The sequence below is a fragment of the Caenorhabditis briggsae genome, assembly GCF_000004555.2.
Source record: "Caenorhabditis briggsae complete genome, chrIII, whole genome shotgun sequence".
Classification (NCBI taxonomy): domain Eukaryota; kingdom Metazoa; phylum Nematoda; class Chromadorea; order Rhabditida; family Rhabditidae; genus Caenorhabditis; species Caenorhabditis briggsae.
Genome location: NC_013490.2, coordinates 9,335,634 through 9,352,124, shown reverse-complemented (window position 1 = coordinate 9,352,124; position 16,491 = coordinate 9,335,634). Strand labels below are relative to the sequence as shown.

General features: G+C 36.0%; 3 protein-coding genes across 3 annotated transcripts; all 3 read right to left on the bottom strand.

Moving 5' to 3' along the window:
* Window positions 1–397: 397 nt before the first annotated feature.
* Cbr-ncx-6 lies at window positions 398–3,468 on the bottom strand (the record flags this gene model as incomplete). Its single annotated transcript, XM_045244242.1, has 11 exons — window positions 398–516; window positions 563–632; window positions 680–741; window positions 789–1,026; window positions 1,072–1,196; window positions 1,239–1,356; window positions 1,405–1,751; window positions 1,801–1,903; window positions 1,948–2,127; window positions 2,230–2,462; window positions 3,285–3,468. The coding sequence occupies 11 exons, from the start codon at window positions 3,466–3,468 to the stop codon at window positions 398–400; spliced, it is 1,779 nt and encodes a 592-aa protein (XP_045094176.1).
* A 2,539-nt stretch (window positions 3,469–6,007) lies between these two features.
* Window positions 6,008–12,433, bottom strand: Cbr-ncx-7 (the record flags this gene model as incomplete). The annotated part of the gene is made up of 10 exons (XM_045244241.1): window positions 6,008–6,302; window positions 6,345–6,586; window positions 7,139–7,263; window positions 8,893–9,010; window positions 9,053–9,474; window positions 9,652–9,837; window positions 9,889–10,171; window positions 10,219–10,350; window positions 10,400–10,500; window positions 12,274–12,433. 10 exons carry the CDS (start codon window positions 12,431–12,433, stop codon window positions 6,008–6,010), a joined length of 2,064 nt encoding a protein of 687 aa, XP_045094175.1.
* A 2,334-nt stretch (window positions 12,434–14,767) lies between these two features.
* Window positions 14,768–16,094, bottom strand: Cbr-clec-162 (the record flags this gene model as incomplete). The annotated part of the gene is made up of 3 exons (XM_002641637.2): window positions 14,768–14,871; window positions 15,369–15,740; window positions 15,788–16,094. The coding sequence occupies 3 exons, from the start codon at window positions 16,092–16,094 to the stop codon at window positions 14,768–14,770; spliced, it is 783 nt and encodes a 260-aa protein (XP_002641683.2).
* Window positions 16,095–16,491: the final 397 nt, after the last annotated feature.

Sequence of the window (16,491 nt, the reverse complement as noted above, 5' to 3'; positions counted from 1 at the left end):
GATTCGTTGTTTCCAACAAATCGACATGACATATCCCCCGATCCCGCGATACATTCTTCCCTCCTCCACAATTTCCTCTCCTCATTCTTTCTCGTTCCCTTTTGCTACCAAGTTTTTTTGTTTTGTTTTCCTCTTTCCCTAATAATGTATCTGATGCTCATTTTTATCAGCTGCTTCTAGAATCATAACTGGAGTCTGCCTTCTACCTATCGCTTCCGTTTTAGTCTCTTCCCCTCTTTTCAATTAATTTCAGTTGTACATTTTGAAACGCGTCGAAGGTATAAAACATTGGAAGTTTCAAATCGTTATATTCATATCCGCAATCATTAATATTTACAAGGACAGAATGTTCAACATGAAAAGTAATAAAAATAGCAACAATTGAATTAGAACCCGTTCAATTCCAAACCAGTAAACCATCGAGAGAAAGGCCAATAAAAACGAAAAATGCAATGTAGATGAAAGCTAGACAATATGAGTGTGGTCGTCGAAGGAAGAACTTTTGAGCGAACATTGCTGAAAAATGTTCTTATTGTCTTACTTTCTATAAAATATCACAGACCGATGAGTGTGAAAACGAGGGATATCCCAAGAAATAGCATTAGAAGACGATAAGTTGGATTGATAATCATCTGGAATTTTAGAATCTAAAAAATTCTGATTAGGCTTATAAACTCACCGAAATTGATTTTCCTTGAACTTTAGCAATTGTGAATGGTAATCCGAAACCAATTAAAAGATCTGAAAATCTCTATAGAAATACTGAAAAGCAAAGTTCTTAAACATACTGAAAAGTTGGCCTCCGATCGCCGCAGCCATCGCCATTCGTGGGTATCCTTGCTTGGCCACCGAAACATCAGCAATAAGATCTCCAATACTGTTACTCCATGCCAAAATTGTTAGACCCAGAACTTCGTGAGACACTCTGGAGACCACTCCGAGCATTGTGACGACGTTGACAACTTCGGAAGAAATCAAATAGATCCAGGCAATTGACATTAGAAATCCTGCATAAGAAGCTATTCCCTGAAAGATTTGTTATAAAAAGAAATCTATAAAATAGATTCTTACTTTGTAGAACTCTGGTTCTTTTTGAAGTTCAGTGAAAACCGAAACCAATGCAAGAAGAAGAACCGAGAGTATCAATCCATATAGCCAGAGACCAGGAGAATTGGGAAACGGAGAAATTGAACAAACTGGAAAACAAATGATTTCTTAATTCAGGAAGGGTTGAAAACCTTGAATACAGAAGAGTAAAAACACTGGACAAATGAGACAATGCAGCAAAGAAATCGGTTTGGACCATGGTTTCTCGTTATGGGGAATTGTTATTTTGAAGAAAAATGTTGGAATAATCTGTAAAAAATGAGTCCGGAATATTTCTTGGATTTGAATAAAACTTACATTCACAGAACAAATTGCCTTTTGAAACACATTCATTTCATTCCAATCCTCTTCATTTGGCCATGGTTTCAAATGTTCCATTAGATCTTCCAATACACCTCCAATCGACCACGTCTTCAGAATTTCAGCTTCTTCTGTAGCAGCTTCTATTTTTTCAACCTCGTGAGCATGAAGAATATGATGTCCGTGACTGATATAAATATCTTCATCATCATCCAAACTGATAACAGATATCACATCAATCGGTTTCACTATTTCTGTTGCTTTTCTTTCTTTTTTATGTCTATTATGAAGAATTTGAGAGAGGATTACGGTACAAACGTAGATGAGATAGACTCCGAGGAACGCTGAAATTCAGATAATTTTAATTAACACAATCAATAAGACACTACTCACTTATAGGCATCCATATCTCCACATGATCATAAAATATGAAACAAATAGCGAGAAATGCGAGAGCAACCAAGTAGAAAGCAATATCACGAATTGAGCTGAATACCTTTAAAAAGAGCAAAACATTGATTTTTCCTAAAATTAAGTAACCTCTGCTTTGAAAGGCTTTGAAAAAATAGTGACAGCCAAAACCATTGTAGTGACGAATAATCCCGCACCAAAAAGTTCTCCAAGAGCCAAATCTGCTTTTGGAGTCGGACTGCTCAAAACGGAAGCAATAGCTCCAAACACATCAGGAGCTCCATTTCCAAATGCCATGAATGTTACTCCCTGAAACACAATAGGTTTTGGGAAAATAAATGTATTATCAGTGTATCAAAGTTCGGTTTGATGCTGGACTGTCTGATCTTTAAAAGTTTTCCAAACACCTACCGCCACAGATTCACTGATACGAAGATGAGCAACAATTGAGGAAATAGAAGGAGAAAAGAAATCATCAGCTGCGGAGCTAACCATAATAAACAATAGGAGCATGTAAAGGACACCAGCAACAATCAAAACTATTCGGATTGCTGGAGTTGAAGCACATTCCACGTATCTGGTCCATAGTAGGTATCCACCACCTTCACAGTTATCGTCGTTGCACATCACATAGTTACACACTTCTGAAAAGATTTCTTCCAGAGATCGCTTTGGGGGTTTTTCGGGATAACACTCACAATCCTATCAAGGGAACGTTTTCAAAAAGGTCTTTTGGGAATTCGTGAAAAATTTCAGTTCTTATAAACTGAGACATCCGCTACATTATGACGGGAATACTGTAAATCCTGTAATAGAATGGCTCCCTAACTATTAGCTTTGAACCAATTTATCTGGGTCCCTGTCAAAAATATGAAAACAATCTCAACTGATCAATTGTCCATCATAATATCAACAATATTTTACCAGTTGACATATTCTTGATACTGTGCATAGGAACCAAGAAAAATTAGCTCTAACCTGACAGACCGATGAAAGTAGTCAAAACTGAGCTTCGCATTCCGAAAAATCTTCTAAAACGACTTTAAAGCTTGAAAAGTGCTAGTTTTTGGTTTCAAATTAAACGAAAAACAATTCGAGAGCCCATTTTTTGGTTCCTGTTTTGGAATGGGGACTAGACATTACTGAAATTGTTTTCAGCATATTCGAAAGTACCTTTGTGCAAATTTTCAAGGAAAAGGACATCTTTAAAACATTCCCTTGTAAGATGAAACAACTTGAAATACACTGACAGTACAGTGATCGGTACAAACTTTTCCAATCTTTGTCGAGTTACTATTTTTCAACTTCTGAATTAATAAATTACAAATTACGATGTTCTTATAAATCCTACAATAATAATTTTTGGCTTCTTATACTATTCTAACAAAGACATTTTTTGTCAGGAAGTTCACATAGTCAGCTAAACAACACAATAAGGAAAACACAATAAGGATACTGAAACATACGTGTGCTTGACCAATTTCCTTGAATTGTACATTGATCTCCATCGTCTGAAACGCACTCTTCTGTCGCGGCTTCTCCACCTGCTACCTTCCATTTCCTAACCATTTTTCCTAGATCAGCTTGCCATCCATCACATTCTTTTAACACCAACACCAATATCAAATATGCCCAAATCCATTTTTGCATTTGAAGAACCTGAAGAAAAAAAACCGGTTCAAAAGAGCAAAACTAGGTCAAAAGCAAAAAAAGAAATCGAGACTGAAATGGGTTTCGAATCAGGCGGGTAATTTAACCACTTTTTTTATGCAGTCGCAGAGGGGAATGATAAGAATTTAATGATGACTGCTCACTCCACGTCGATGTCAATGACTTCTTCTAATCAAATTTCGCCCAAATTTAACGATCAAATAGTTGACGCCTGTTTTGTTTGCTGATTATAAAAGGTTATGTGATGTTTTTCGATAGAGTTACAGAAACCAAAGTATGATTGTTTGATCTGTCTCCACCCACTCGAGAAATGAGTTTTTAGCACAAATTCTCTAGTTTCTTCCTGTTTTCAAAGATAGAAAAGTTTTCAAAATTAGGTCATATGCTGGTGTTAGTTATGCTTTTTCCGTTTTTTTAAACTGATGCCTGGGTTTTTTGGATATTTTAGAACCTAAATTTTTCTAAAGTTTAAAGTTTCCAAGAAATATCTTTGATGAAATTTAGTTTTACAATACAAATTTGAGAAATCTAACCCAAAACTTTCAAATATCATAAAAATTTCCAATTCACTGACTTCCTTATTCTATCGAATCATTTTATGGCGTTTTTTGTTAATTTTTCAAAAAATTGTGTGTTATTTTTGAAGTTTCCAATTTGTTTGAAAGTGAGCAAGGCATTTGGGCAAGAAAGATTCAATTCCAGGATACTATTAAACCTGTAATAGAAGGGCCCCTACACTGTCAAGTGTGAGCTGAATTATCTCAGTTGCTGTGCTAGATATCAAAAATGTGTCTACTAACAAAAAATCTATGATATTATGATAAACAATTCATTAGCCGACAACTTTTTGGTATCTTTCACTGGAAATTAGATATATGGGTTCAAAGTTAAAAGTTTGTGTGGCACTCTACACATTAGAATGCTTACAGTATCTAGAAAAAAAAATCTCAATTTATTGCACGCTCAGAATCGGCTGCATTAAAATTGTGAAATAAAAACTGACCATCTGAAAATCTCTAAATAAATCATTATTAGACACATTATCACCACCAATTATCACCACCAATTTTTAAAAAATCGAGGTAACCCCATAAAATCTTCCGCTTTTCCCGTAACCCTGATATGATACTATTCAACTAAGGCCAGATATAGTTAATAAATTTTTGTTCAATACTGTGACTTCTAGAAAAATACGTTTTTGTAGTACCTAACTGAACATCAGACCATTTTATCGCAGCACAAACTATACACTATTTCCTTAAATTATTTTCTCCGCAAATTGCACTCAACCATTCCTTGACCTCATTTTTATCAGCTTCTGAGAGATGATAAATTGATCAACACCACTTTCGATCAGGAAAAAAATCACGGAAAATGGGGACAAAGACTGAAATTGCAAGAAATCGAAAATTTGGGCAAAAAGAAATACATGAAACAGATTCACATGAATATTAGGGGAGGGATAGGCACATGAATTCCATCGTTTCCTTTTTTCGTTTCTTCTTTTATAGTTTCTTTTTGCTTTCATCAGATACTGTGAAAATGGGAACGTAATATTTAAGACAGATTTGCAAGTCACCTGAGTTTTTGGTTTTGCGTGGGTCACCTTTAAACTTCTTCTGAAACCTAATGCAAAAAAATGGCCATAAAGCAAAAAGCTTAGTGAATTGTTCACAATTTTAATACCGGAAATTTTTGATCTTGAGGGTTTTTTGTTTGGTCTGACCTTTATAAAAAACTATTGTCTAGTTTTGTTAGGGGGATGAGCAATCACGGAATGATAAGAAAAAGTTCGAAAAATATTTTTCAGATTTTGCATAAGATCTATTTGCAAGTTTTCCAGTCTTTTTTAATCCACGCATTCGATACTTTTGGGTGGCATTTGAACCATGTTTTTCCAGAATACTCGGCAATTTATAAATACGCTCTACAAAGACTAATTTCATTAGTCATCCTTTCTCGAGAATTCAGGGAATCTGTTTAAGGTCGACCAAACTCCGCCAAACGAAAGATAAGGTTCCGACGTTGTAGAAGTTCAACTTTCAAGCTCCGACTAACATGCGTTGATCCATAACTTCAGAACCAATGTAGAGGTATAGATTTTAAATTGTTAGAATCGGATTCTGAACAGAATATTTCCTTTAGTTACTTTTTTTTAATAAAATCAGATCTGAGAAATGTCTTTTGCAACCAGTGCAAGTTTATAGTAATCCTTTCCAATTTCTGATCATTTTTCCCTGCAGGTATCTTTTTCATTTTCAGCACGGCGTTGTAAATTAGCTAGTTCTTGAATTCTCTGGTTTCGGAGAAAAAAGTTCAAAATGAGAAGCCGAATAGTAAGTGGTGTTCTACATCAGAAAATACGTCAAAAAAATTAGAAAATTCACACATATAAGTTTCAATCCATACGACTTTTCAACGTTTCACAAATTTATTAATCTGACAAACTTTTAAATACATTACACCCGCTTTTAGACAGAAATCGCCATTATACCAAAAAAGAAATGTTTTCTCTAACCTAATTCCAAACCAAAACTCCAGTCTCAGAAAGTAGAACAAATACAATAAAAGCGATATAAATTGAAATTAAAACTGCCGCATGCGGTCTCTGAAGACGGAATTTTTGAACAGGAATTCCTATTAAAGTGGCTAATAGAGAAATGGCTAGAAATAAAATAAGAAGTCGATAAGTTGGATTGATTGTCATCTGAAAAAGGATATTTTCGAGGAAAACTGGAGAATGAAACTCACCGAAATGTATTTTCCTTGTAGTTTTGCAATAGTGAATGGTAGTCCAAATCCCATGAGCAAATCTAAATCTCGTTATTCAAAACCGATTTTTCAATTATGGCAACTCACTGAACAAAGGACCTCCAATTGCAGCAGCCATCGCCATTCTTGGATATCCCTGTTTTACAACAGAAACATCAGCAATGAGATCTCCAATACTGTTACTCCATGCCAAAATTGTTAGACCCAGAACTTCGTGAGACACTCTGGAGACCACTCCGAGCATTGTGACGACGTTAACAACTTCCGAAGATATCAAATAGATCCAAGCAATTGACATTATGAATCCAGCATATGAGTAGATTTCCTGAATTTTTAAAATACAAATTTTGACCATTTCCATTGGAAATGGTCGACTTTAATGCTCCGTAAGAAGATTTCAGGTTTTTTTTCAATTTCTCTCAAAGTGATTCATATGTTTATAATCGATTTTTTTAATGCAATTTTACCCGAATGAAACCCCGTTGTAGTACTAAACGGAAAATTGCATTTTCCGTTTGAATAAAAATGTCTTAAAAATATTAAACTACAAAAATATATCTCTTTGGTTTCCTATTTAGCTTAAGACCTGTAACAGAACGGCCCCTAACTTTTAACTTTAAGACAATTTATCTCGTTTCCTGTCAAATATTTAAAAAAGTTGTCAACTGATAAATTGTTTATCACAATATCACTAGCATTTTATTAGTTTACACATTTTTGACGTCTTTTACAGGAACCGAGATAATTGAGCTGAAACTTTACAGTGTGGGGGTCCTTCTATTACAGGCTTTACGGTACACAGAAATTTACAGACTTAAAATTTTTTTGAGACTGAAATCGTCAGAATTATACAATCCAATCTTTCCCAGCCCTGTACCTTGTAATACTTTGGTTGAACTCCTAACTCGGTGAAAAATATAAGAAGAGCTGCGATCACAATGGATACTGCCAATCCATAGAGCCATAATCCTGGACTTCCGGAGAATGGAGACTTCAGGAAAACTGAAAATTTAATTCTGGTTTTCCTACTATTTCCTTCAAATCGTTTTGTGAATATTCGATGCTTTTAAATTCCACTGAAAACTAGGTATACTCGGGTGTCGTCGGCAAGTTTTGGTCGGATCTTGGTCGTCTTCTGGGCGCTGCTTGGTAGTATTATGGACATGACCGCTACTAAAGCCGACCAAGCTCCGACAAACTTCCGACCAACTTCTGACCTCATATCGGTTCGCATAATTGATTATTTTTAAAAGCAACACAGCAATGGGTATCAACAATTATTTATTACAAGTAAAATTTAACATGAAAAAAAGAAAATTTTTTAAAAATTACAGAAAACGAAACTTACAAGGGAAAGTTTTTAAAAGGTCTTTGGGAATTTGCTACTCTCAGTACTTAGAGTTTGAGACAATCACATTGAAAGCCTATGTTTTGATTACTATTCAGAATGTGACCAAGATATTGCTGAAATCGTTTTCAGAATGTTCGAAAGTAGCTTTTTACAAATTTTCAGCAAATTCCCAAATGACCTTTTAAAAATGTTCCCATGTTATCTATAGAACCTTAAAAGTTGAAGTTCTTTCTATTGAAATTTTTCATTGAAGATCATCTTCTGGCTGTTGAGTTGAGTGCCGAGAAAGGTGTCGAGAAGTGCTGACATGCCGCTGCCTGAAATTCGGATGAAAACCACTTTTTAATTCAGAATATAGAAATATACCTGGTTAATTTTTCGGTTCTTTCCTAGGTTTTCTAGCATCCAGATGTTTATGAATTTTCGATTCCTGAAAGCAAAACTTTCGAAAATTCAATTTTTTTGGAAAAATTACTTTCGTGTGCAATGTCCCCAGCACTTGGCGTTGAACTGTTGACATGGATTATATTTTCCTGAAGACTTCAATTTCTATAAAAAATATTAAAAACAAGTTACCTGATAATTTTTGTATGTTTCTTTTGAAGAAATCATCCCTCATAGCACCGGACGTATTTTTCTGAAAAACTAATTTTAAGATTACAACGAAAATTCAAAAACGAACGTTTTTAAGTAAAACGGCAGAAAAAAAACAGTTTCGAAAAAATAAACAAGAATGAAAAACGCACGCGTCGCATACGCAACGCTTCTTAAATCCGACCAAGATCTGACAAAGATCCGACCAAGATTCGACTAGAAGCTGAACCCCTCTCAACTTCCGACCAGAAGTTGCCGGTGACATCCAAACGATGTTTAACTTCTGACCTAAAGTCGGCCAGCTTCCGACCTGAAGCCGACAGTTCCTGAACTTCCGACCTGAAGCTGACTTAGATCCGACCAGAAGCCGAACCCCCCTCAACTTCCGACCAAAAGTTACGGTCCCGCACCCGAGTATTTCTTCTTTTTCCCTTTTCGACGCTCAATTTCTCTCGTACTCCCTCTCCCACAAAAAAGGGGGCGGAGTCACAGCACACACAAAACATAGCGGGCGGCGGAACCCGGGAAGTGTCGGCCGCTATCGCAGTACACCTCTCGACGGCTGCCTCTTGCCGTTGGCTGTGAAGATCACTATTCCCAACGCTTGGAATGAAAATTACTGATTATAATCCAATCCTTTTCTGAGCCAATTATAAAAATTTTGAAATTTTGGTTGAAAAACTAACATTGAAGAGAAAATAAGAGGAATGCAGGGCATGTGAAAGCATGAATGAGTGTCAGTGGTTTTGACCAACTTTGTTCGTTTAGTGGAATTGTTAGCTTGAAAAGGAAATTTGGTCCAACCTGAAAATTTTACAATAGACACGACGGAATGAGAATTCTTACATTTATATAAGAAAGAACTTTCGAGAAGATGTTCATCTCCTCCCAATCCTCTGCATCTGGACGGGGATCCAAATGCTCAGCTAGATCAGTTAGCACATCAAAATTCTGCCAGCTACTTATTTTTCTTGGCTCGGGAACAAGACTTGCTGCTCTACTTCTTGCCTCATGACCTTGATAAACTTGTCCATGGATCACAACGAATTCTTCATCTTCATTTGATAATTCGCTTTGTCTTCTCGACGTTCCCAAATGATTCTGTTTCGCGTAGGGATGTAAATGATTCAAATTTCCTTCTCCATTTACTAAAAACGACGGTCTTTTAGTGTATCTTCTGACTGGTCTCTCTTGAGCTTTCTCTGTCATGTGCTCTTTCAATTTGTCGATTGCTCCAGTAACAACTGAGATTTCAGGAAATGGTGCTGCTGAAAATGTATGTGTTTGGCATTCAATAGACACATTTTCCCCAAATGACAATTCGAGTTGCTTTTCAGTACGAAAATTTTCAAAAATGTTTGCCCCGCGGAACCGCACTCCGCTGAACAAAACTCTTGCAGTTCGAAATTGAAACTGGGGAGACCGTGAATAGTAACAAATCTTACATTGCTCTTGAACTTCAATTTCAGGAATCACTGGCATCGGAGCAACACTATGAAGGCTCTTTCGACTTCTCCGACTGGCTCGACTCTTCACACTATTCTGTTGTTGAATAGCTTTTCTTTTTCGATTGTGATAATATTGTGCTCCAATAACTGTTAGCACATAGAGAAGATACAATCCCAGAAACGCTGAAAATTATTTGATTTAATTCTGTGTCTTTTCATTTTGAAAAGTGTTACTCAATGGCATCCATAATGTGACACGATTGTAAAATATGAAACAGAATCCGAGAAAAGAAAGAGCCACAAGATAGAAGAGGAGATCCCTTATTGTACTGAATACTTCTACGTCGAATGGAGAAGTAAGGATGATAGTTGAAACAACCATTGTTGTTACAAAAAGACCTCCTCCAAAAAGTTCCCCAAGAGCCAAATCTGCTTTCGGAGTCGGACTGCTCAAAACGGAAGCAATCGAACCGAACACATCAGGAGCTCCGTTTCCAAATGCCATGAATGTTACTCCCTGGAACTTTTTGAAGTCAGAAAACCTTTTCTAGGAAAATAACTCACCGCTACAGACTCACTAATTCGAAGATGAGCTACAATTGAAGAAATCGAAGGAGAAAAGTAGTCATCAGCAGCTGAGCTAACCATAAGGAATAGTAATAACATGTAGAGTACTGCAGCTATGATTATGAAAACCTGAATGGAATTTGAGATGGAAGAATTGAGTTAATAGCCTATAAGATACCCTTGAAGTAGTGTTTGGAGCACATTCCACGTACTGTGTCCATAGAAGATAACCTCCCCCTTCACAAGCATCGTCGTTGCAGTTTACATAGTCACATACAGCTGAAAATATTTTTCCTTTTTTTTCGAATTTCTCCCCATAGTTTTTGAAAAACTGAAGAAATCGAGCATATCGTTACGACTCAAGAGAAAATAGCCGCATTTGGGGCTATATTCATACAAATTGCGGTACCAGACCAATATAAATTATATTTCGACTTTTTTAGTTTAACTTCGTCAACGTTGAAGTCCAGAAATTGTTTGAAACTCGAAGGTCTCACAGCGAAAACTATAAAACTATACTCAGCGTGATGGGTTTAGGAAACAGCGGCGAAAGAGGGTGTTTTTAGGAAACAGCGGTGTAATTAAATTCCGAGAGAATTAAATCGCCGTGAGACCCACATCCACGTTACCTGCGAAACGGTGGCGAAATAGCGGCTAAACGCTGGCGGACGCGTAGCTCTGCTTGGTTAAAAACAATTCTTAATTCAATTTTTACTTTATGTTTTTGAGTTTTTCGTTTAATTGATGCCGATGTTATGAAGAAACGAACGCAAAAGGAAGAGAAGCATCCTCGAGAAGCGTCAGGAGTGCAGATTCCGAGAAGCCGATTGAAAATATACAGTTTCGCCAGCTCTCATTTGATCTTGTTAAATGGGGGTCACTACGGCCAATAATTGTACTTGATGTGAAATAGTTCAATGTTAGGATACGTATAAAAATATTTTATCTTATATAGAAATATTCAGAATCCTTCGGATGAGTGTTCTAACCGCATTCTCAAGTCGACCGTTCTCGCCAATTAGTGCTGTTCGACTCTATCAACTTGTCCAGACGAACCCATTTCGTTACAAAGCATATCTCGGAAAATCCTTCTATACTTATTTTCTCTCCTTTCTAATTACTTTCTTGCCTGTTTTTTTGTCTTTACTTATGTCCAATCAGTTATATGATTTTTTAAAATTGTATTTGGCTAAGTAGAAATAAATACTTCGATCAATTTATTTTTCCTTTTAAATTTTCGAATGAAAAAATCAAATTGACGGTTAAGAAATCACGCTCTATCGCACTCCAAAATTTTTAGGAAACAGCGGCGATTGTTTCAGAAAACAGTGGTGAAAGCGTCGCGAAACAGCCGTGTAGTACTTTTTCACGATCCATTCGCCGCTGTTTCCTAAACCCATCACGCTGAGTAATCTGAAAAGGTGTTTATTTTTTCGTATTTTCTCAATTTCAGTCAATTTTTCATCAACCAAATTTTTTCCGACTTTGAAAAAAAAATAACAGAAGAAAACTCGAAGAAAAGCAATGAAAAACAGAAAAAAAATACTGAAAATAAACATATTCTCAGATTACGGTAGTTGTCGTTGTGGGACCTTCGGCCATGGCCACCGGGCTTTCTCCTTCACTGCTCCGATTTTTTTGTACCAAAATAATATTCAAACAATTTCAGCAACTTTGATAATTTTCGAATGCCAGTAGTACATTGCTGTATATTGCTAATTTTCTTTTGAAAATTTTCAATTAAAACCCATCCAACTTTGTTTCATTTTTCATGGAACTTTCAAAACAATCCAACAGCTGTAAGCTAATTTTTTAGGATTTTAAATGTAGTTTTTCTGCACGGAAAGTATGAAACCGTACATATTCACTATGCATTAGTAATCTTCAACCTTTTCGAATACAATTCCTATATTTGCTCTCTTTCTTTTCTCTAAAGTTGTAGTTTATATCACCAACTTATAAATCACTGTTTGTGTTCTGATAGTTTCTTTTCCTTATCATTTTTCTAGTTATTCCTATCTTTTTCTATTTAGTTTGTCCCCTATCACAAACCTTGATGGCTCCAGTTCGATTTGAGTTCACACTTGTCAGCATTGCATAAATTCGATCCATCTTGTGTCGAAAATAAACTATTTAAAAATATAGCATCGGAAGATTGAAGTGATATTAAAATTATCAGAATTGAATATAAAAAAGTTATGGATTGTGCCATAACATAGATCTGAAATATATGATAATTCATCAAAAAATAGTAAATTTGCAACATGGTAAACGAAGAAAAAAGAAGAATAAGAGATAGATAGAGAGGAGAGAAAGCGGTAAGAATTCCGAAGGAATTATAGACGTCTTTGGGGTACGTGCACTGATAAAAACAGAAAGTAGAAGGAGAGTTATTCGAGATTATTGGTCAAAAAAGGATAAAGACAAAAAGAACGCAGAGTACCTCTGTAGCCGTATATTCAGATAGAAGGTCCTCAGTGGGATCAGTGATTTACGGACTTTTTTGTGCTGTAATTGCAGTTTGAATAGAAAAAGCTACATATTTTTGTATAACTTTGAAGTGGTAAAGTAATGTTTTGACAGCTGAAAGAGTTTCAATATCAGCATGATTGTAAACTTAAATTAAGAGAATGTTGGTTTATCGAATACCGTAAAACCTGAAATAGAATAGCTCCCCACACTGGCAACTTTGAGCTCAATTATCTAAATTCCTATGCGAAAAATTGGCTCAAAGTTAAAAATTAGGGGACCCTTCTATTACAGATTTTGCTACATTATGTTTTTCCGAAATTTTTGGGATTATAAGAGAAACGCCTCATAGAAATAGGTGATTATTTCCGGATAGGCTGCAGTTCGTGCGACAGAAGACACGAAATATTTTAAAGTTTCATTGATCGTCAACTGTGTAAAATTATCATGCGACCGCTTCAGTTATCAAAATCAAATCTTATATTATATAATAGAAATCACAGTCACAAAATATATCTATTCAAAAAATGTTGATATCATTAAGTTTTTAGGTGATAGATGGGTGCAGTTCCTTCGCAAGTGGTTGTGGTTGAGGTCATAATTTGTTTAATAATTGACACTTTTTGCAGATTTTTCATGTTTCAACGAATGACCGACCCTATTAGTTGCAGAATAGAAACATCGTCATATTTCAAAATTGACCTGAAAAAAAGAAATGGCTCTTCAGTGCCATTTTTTCAGTGCGATTTCTTTGACATTCCGAGGAGCACAGTTCCAGTTTTTCCAGTAGAATTTATCGGAGCAACTTATTCAATTCAAAATGTTTCAAGAACGTCCAGATGATAATTCAAAAACGAAACATTGTTAACTTTTGTATTTTTCTGGTTGACCTTTTATAATTCGTAGTATTATTTTAATGGGGATTTAAGATTACGTAATGGATTACGGTAGACAGAATATAGAATAGGAGAGCCAACTATTCAAAAATAATTAGAGACTATTATTATGGTACAAAAATCAGAGCTGTGGATGAGAAAAACCGGTGGTCGTGGTCCCTCAGCGACAACTAATGTAACCTAGAAATATGTTTATTTTCCTGTATTTATTAACTCGTTTTTTACTCGCTTTCGTCGAGTTTTCTTTTTCCCCTAAAAAAGTAGGAAAAGAAGCGATTAAAATCAGGAAAAATTATATTTCGAATACGATTTTCGGTTACGGTAGTTGTATTTGTATTTATGGGACCTTCTGACACGGCCATCGGCGTTTCTCTTCCACAGCTCCGATTTTTGGAACCAGAATAATATCAAGAAGAGTTCTATGAACTTCCAAGCAATCATTATGACAACTTTTTCGAAACATGTGTAAAACTAAATTATAATTATTCGGAGAAAACAAAAAACATAGTTTGGCTACAAAATTTACGATATAGGTGTGACGAATTCTAGCCATGGCATCATTATTTTAATTGTTTAATCGTAAAACTGAATGATGTGATCATTAGAACAACCATAACTCCGACAGCAAAAGCAATTAAATATAAGGAAATGGGGAAACCGAAAGAGCATTCCGAATGATCGGGAGTCACGAGACTCTCCAATGAAACACTCATTGATTGATTGTTATCAGCAAAATGATTTTTTGATGGGTGGAGTACTTATTATCAGCCTGCACAGAAACGAGGACAATATCGGAACATTCTTTTCCTTATTTGGCAACATCAGTTAACCATTTTTACCCTCCAATCTGTATTTTTTCTCTATTTCTTTCAAATTGTTTTATCTAACCGAACCATTTTTGAACATTGAAGTGGTGTGTCATTTCCATGAAACTATACATCAAAATCCTCTTATTCACACCTCTGTGCACATCCTGTAACACTCTATCTCTTCGTTATCTTTTTATTCAACTTCTTCTACTTTTCTCTCCGTTGTCTATTTGCGTCATTGACGGGGTCCGCATGCGTAATATGGTTTTGCTTATTCGTGTGATTTATTTGTTCAAATAACAAGGGCATTTATTTGAAAATTGACACACAAAGAACACAAAAAGATAGTGATTTCAGATGATTTCACAGAAATCATCCACGAGAAATCTGAATGGTTTTCGAGCGAAGCAACTCGCTTTCTTCGCGTTCTCTTTTCGCTTTTGAGTTGGAATTGAGCTCCTCCGAAAGTGATGTTCCTGGAAAAATTGGAATGTGAGTTTTGGGAATCATAAGTAGAAAAGAGCAGAGATTTCCGCATTTTGGACTTTGCATTCCAGATTTCGTGAAATAGTTTTTGTCTGGATTCCGTATTCCGGATTCCGAGATTTTTTTTCCGAATTCCGGATTCCATGTTTCAAAAAAGTCGTTCCGGACAGGTGCGCACGGTTTTTCTGATGACCGTATAAAAATGCTTGCAGTTTAAGCTCCGCCCCTCCACCCACTTTTCCCGGGATATTTTTTACCCTGAAACACTTTTGCCTAGAAATTTGTGGGCCCTCGCAGATCTCCAAAACCGATTGTCAGAAATCGCGCCCCAGTGAACGGGAGATCGGGGCTTCTTCTTCCTCTTTTCGTTGGCTGAGTATCAAATGTACAACGACGAGCGAGAATCGTCTGACCAAAAATTTATCTAGGGTGCGATTTCGGACAATGGATTTTGTAACCCTCCGGGTCTCCTAGAAAGACAACTAACCGTTTCCACCGTTTCCTACTCCACCAGTCTTAACTGACTTCAAATTCACAGAATCTTCCACTTCTTCTTTTTCCTTCAAAGATCTAGCCAACTCTGTTTCAGTTTGAGAAACAATCACTGGTTTCACTTTGATTTTTCTCTTGAACGTATTCAACATTACAATCGGTTGTCCTTCGAATCCTGACATTCCAGCTGTACTTATATTGATTGGCTTCAGATACACTTTTTCTCCAGTTTCCATTTCATTCTTCTTCGGTCCGATCTTTTCAAATAAAACCGATTGATCAACAGAATCAACCATCAACATTGGCGCCTTCGTTCCTGCGGATGGGAAAATTAGACTTTGCAGTTTTGGAGCCCGGTACAACATGCCTATAAATATTCAATTCAAAAAATGAATTGAAAAATAACACCCTCACCATTATCGTATTGATTAGAAAGTGGAAATTCGCAAACGAACGGTAACATCATGGAATCGTGTTTAGTATACCAGAGTCCGGAGAGTGAACCCATTGAAACTGCTCCAATTTGAGATTCCGTCTTCTTTGGATATCCTCCAAGAACATCAAAATTGGAATAAGTGAGCATACTTCCATCCAACCATTCCCAATCATTATCCACATTTGATGCACCAATCCAGTATTCTTCGATTCCTAATTTAATTGCAGCTTGTTGTAATTGTTGATTTCGAATGAAAGATACGGGACGGACAAGAGTTGATTTCATATTAACACGACAAAACTGAAATCCGTTGTTCTGATGGTTTTAGGCGGGAGGAAACCTACTCGAACAGCGTTTGTGAAGTTCAGAGGAGTATGGAAAAATTGGAAGCATCTGAAATTTTTTTTTGTGATTTTAGGGTAAAATGAAAACTATTTGTCGGGGATTAGGAAGTAAGTTCTATCATAGTTCCACTAAAAAGTAAAACCTGTAATAGAAGGACCTCCACACTGTCGACTTCGACCTAATTTATCTTGGGAGTAGGATGAATCAAAAATGTGTCAACTGTTAAAATGTTGATGATATTATGATGAAAAAGTTTAGTTGACAACTTTGAAATATCTTTGACAGGAACCTAGATAAATTGGCTCAAAGTTAAAAGTTGGGGGCTCTTCTATTACAG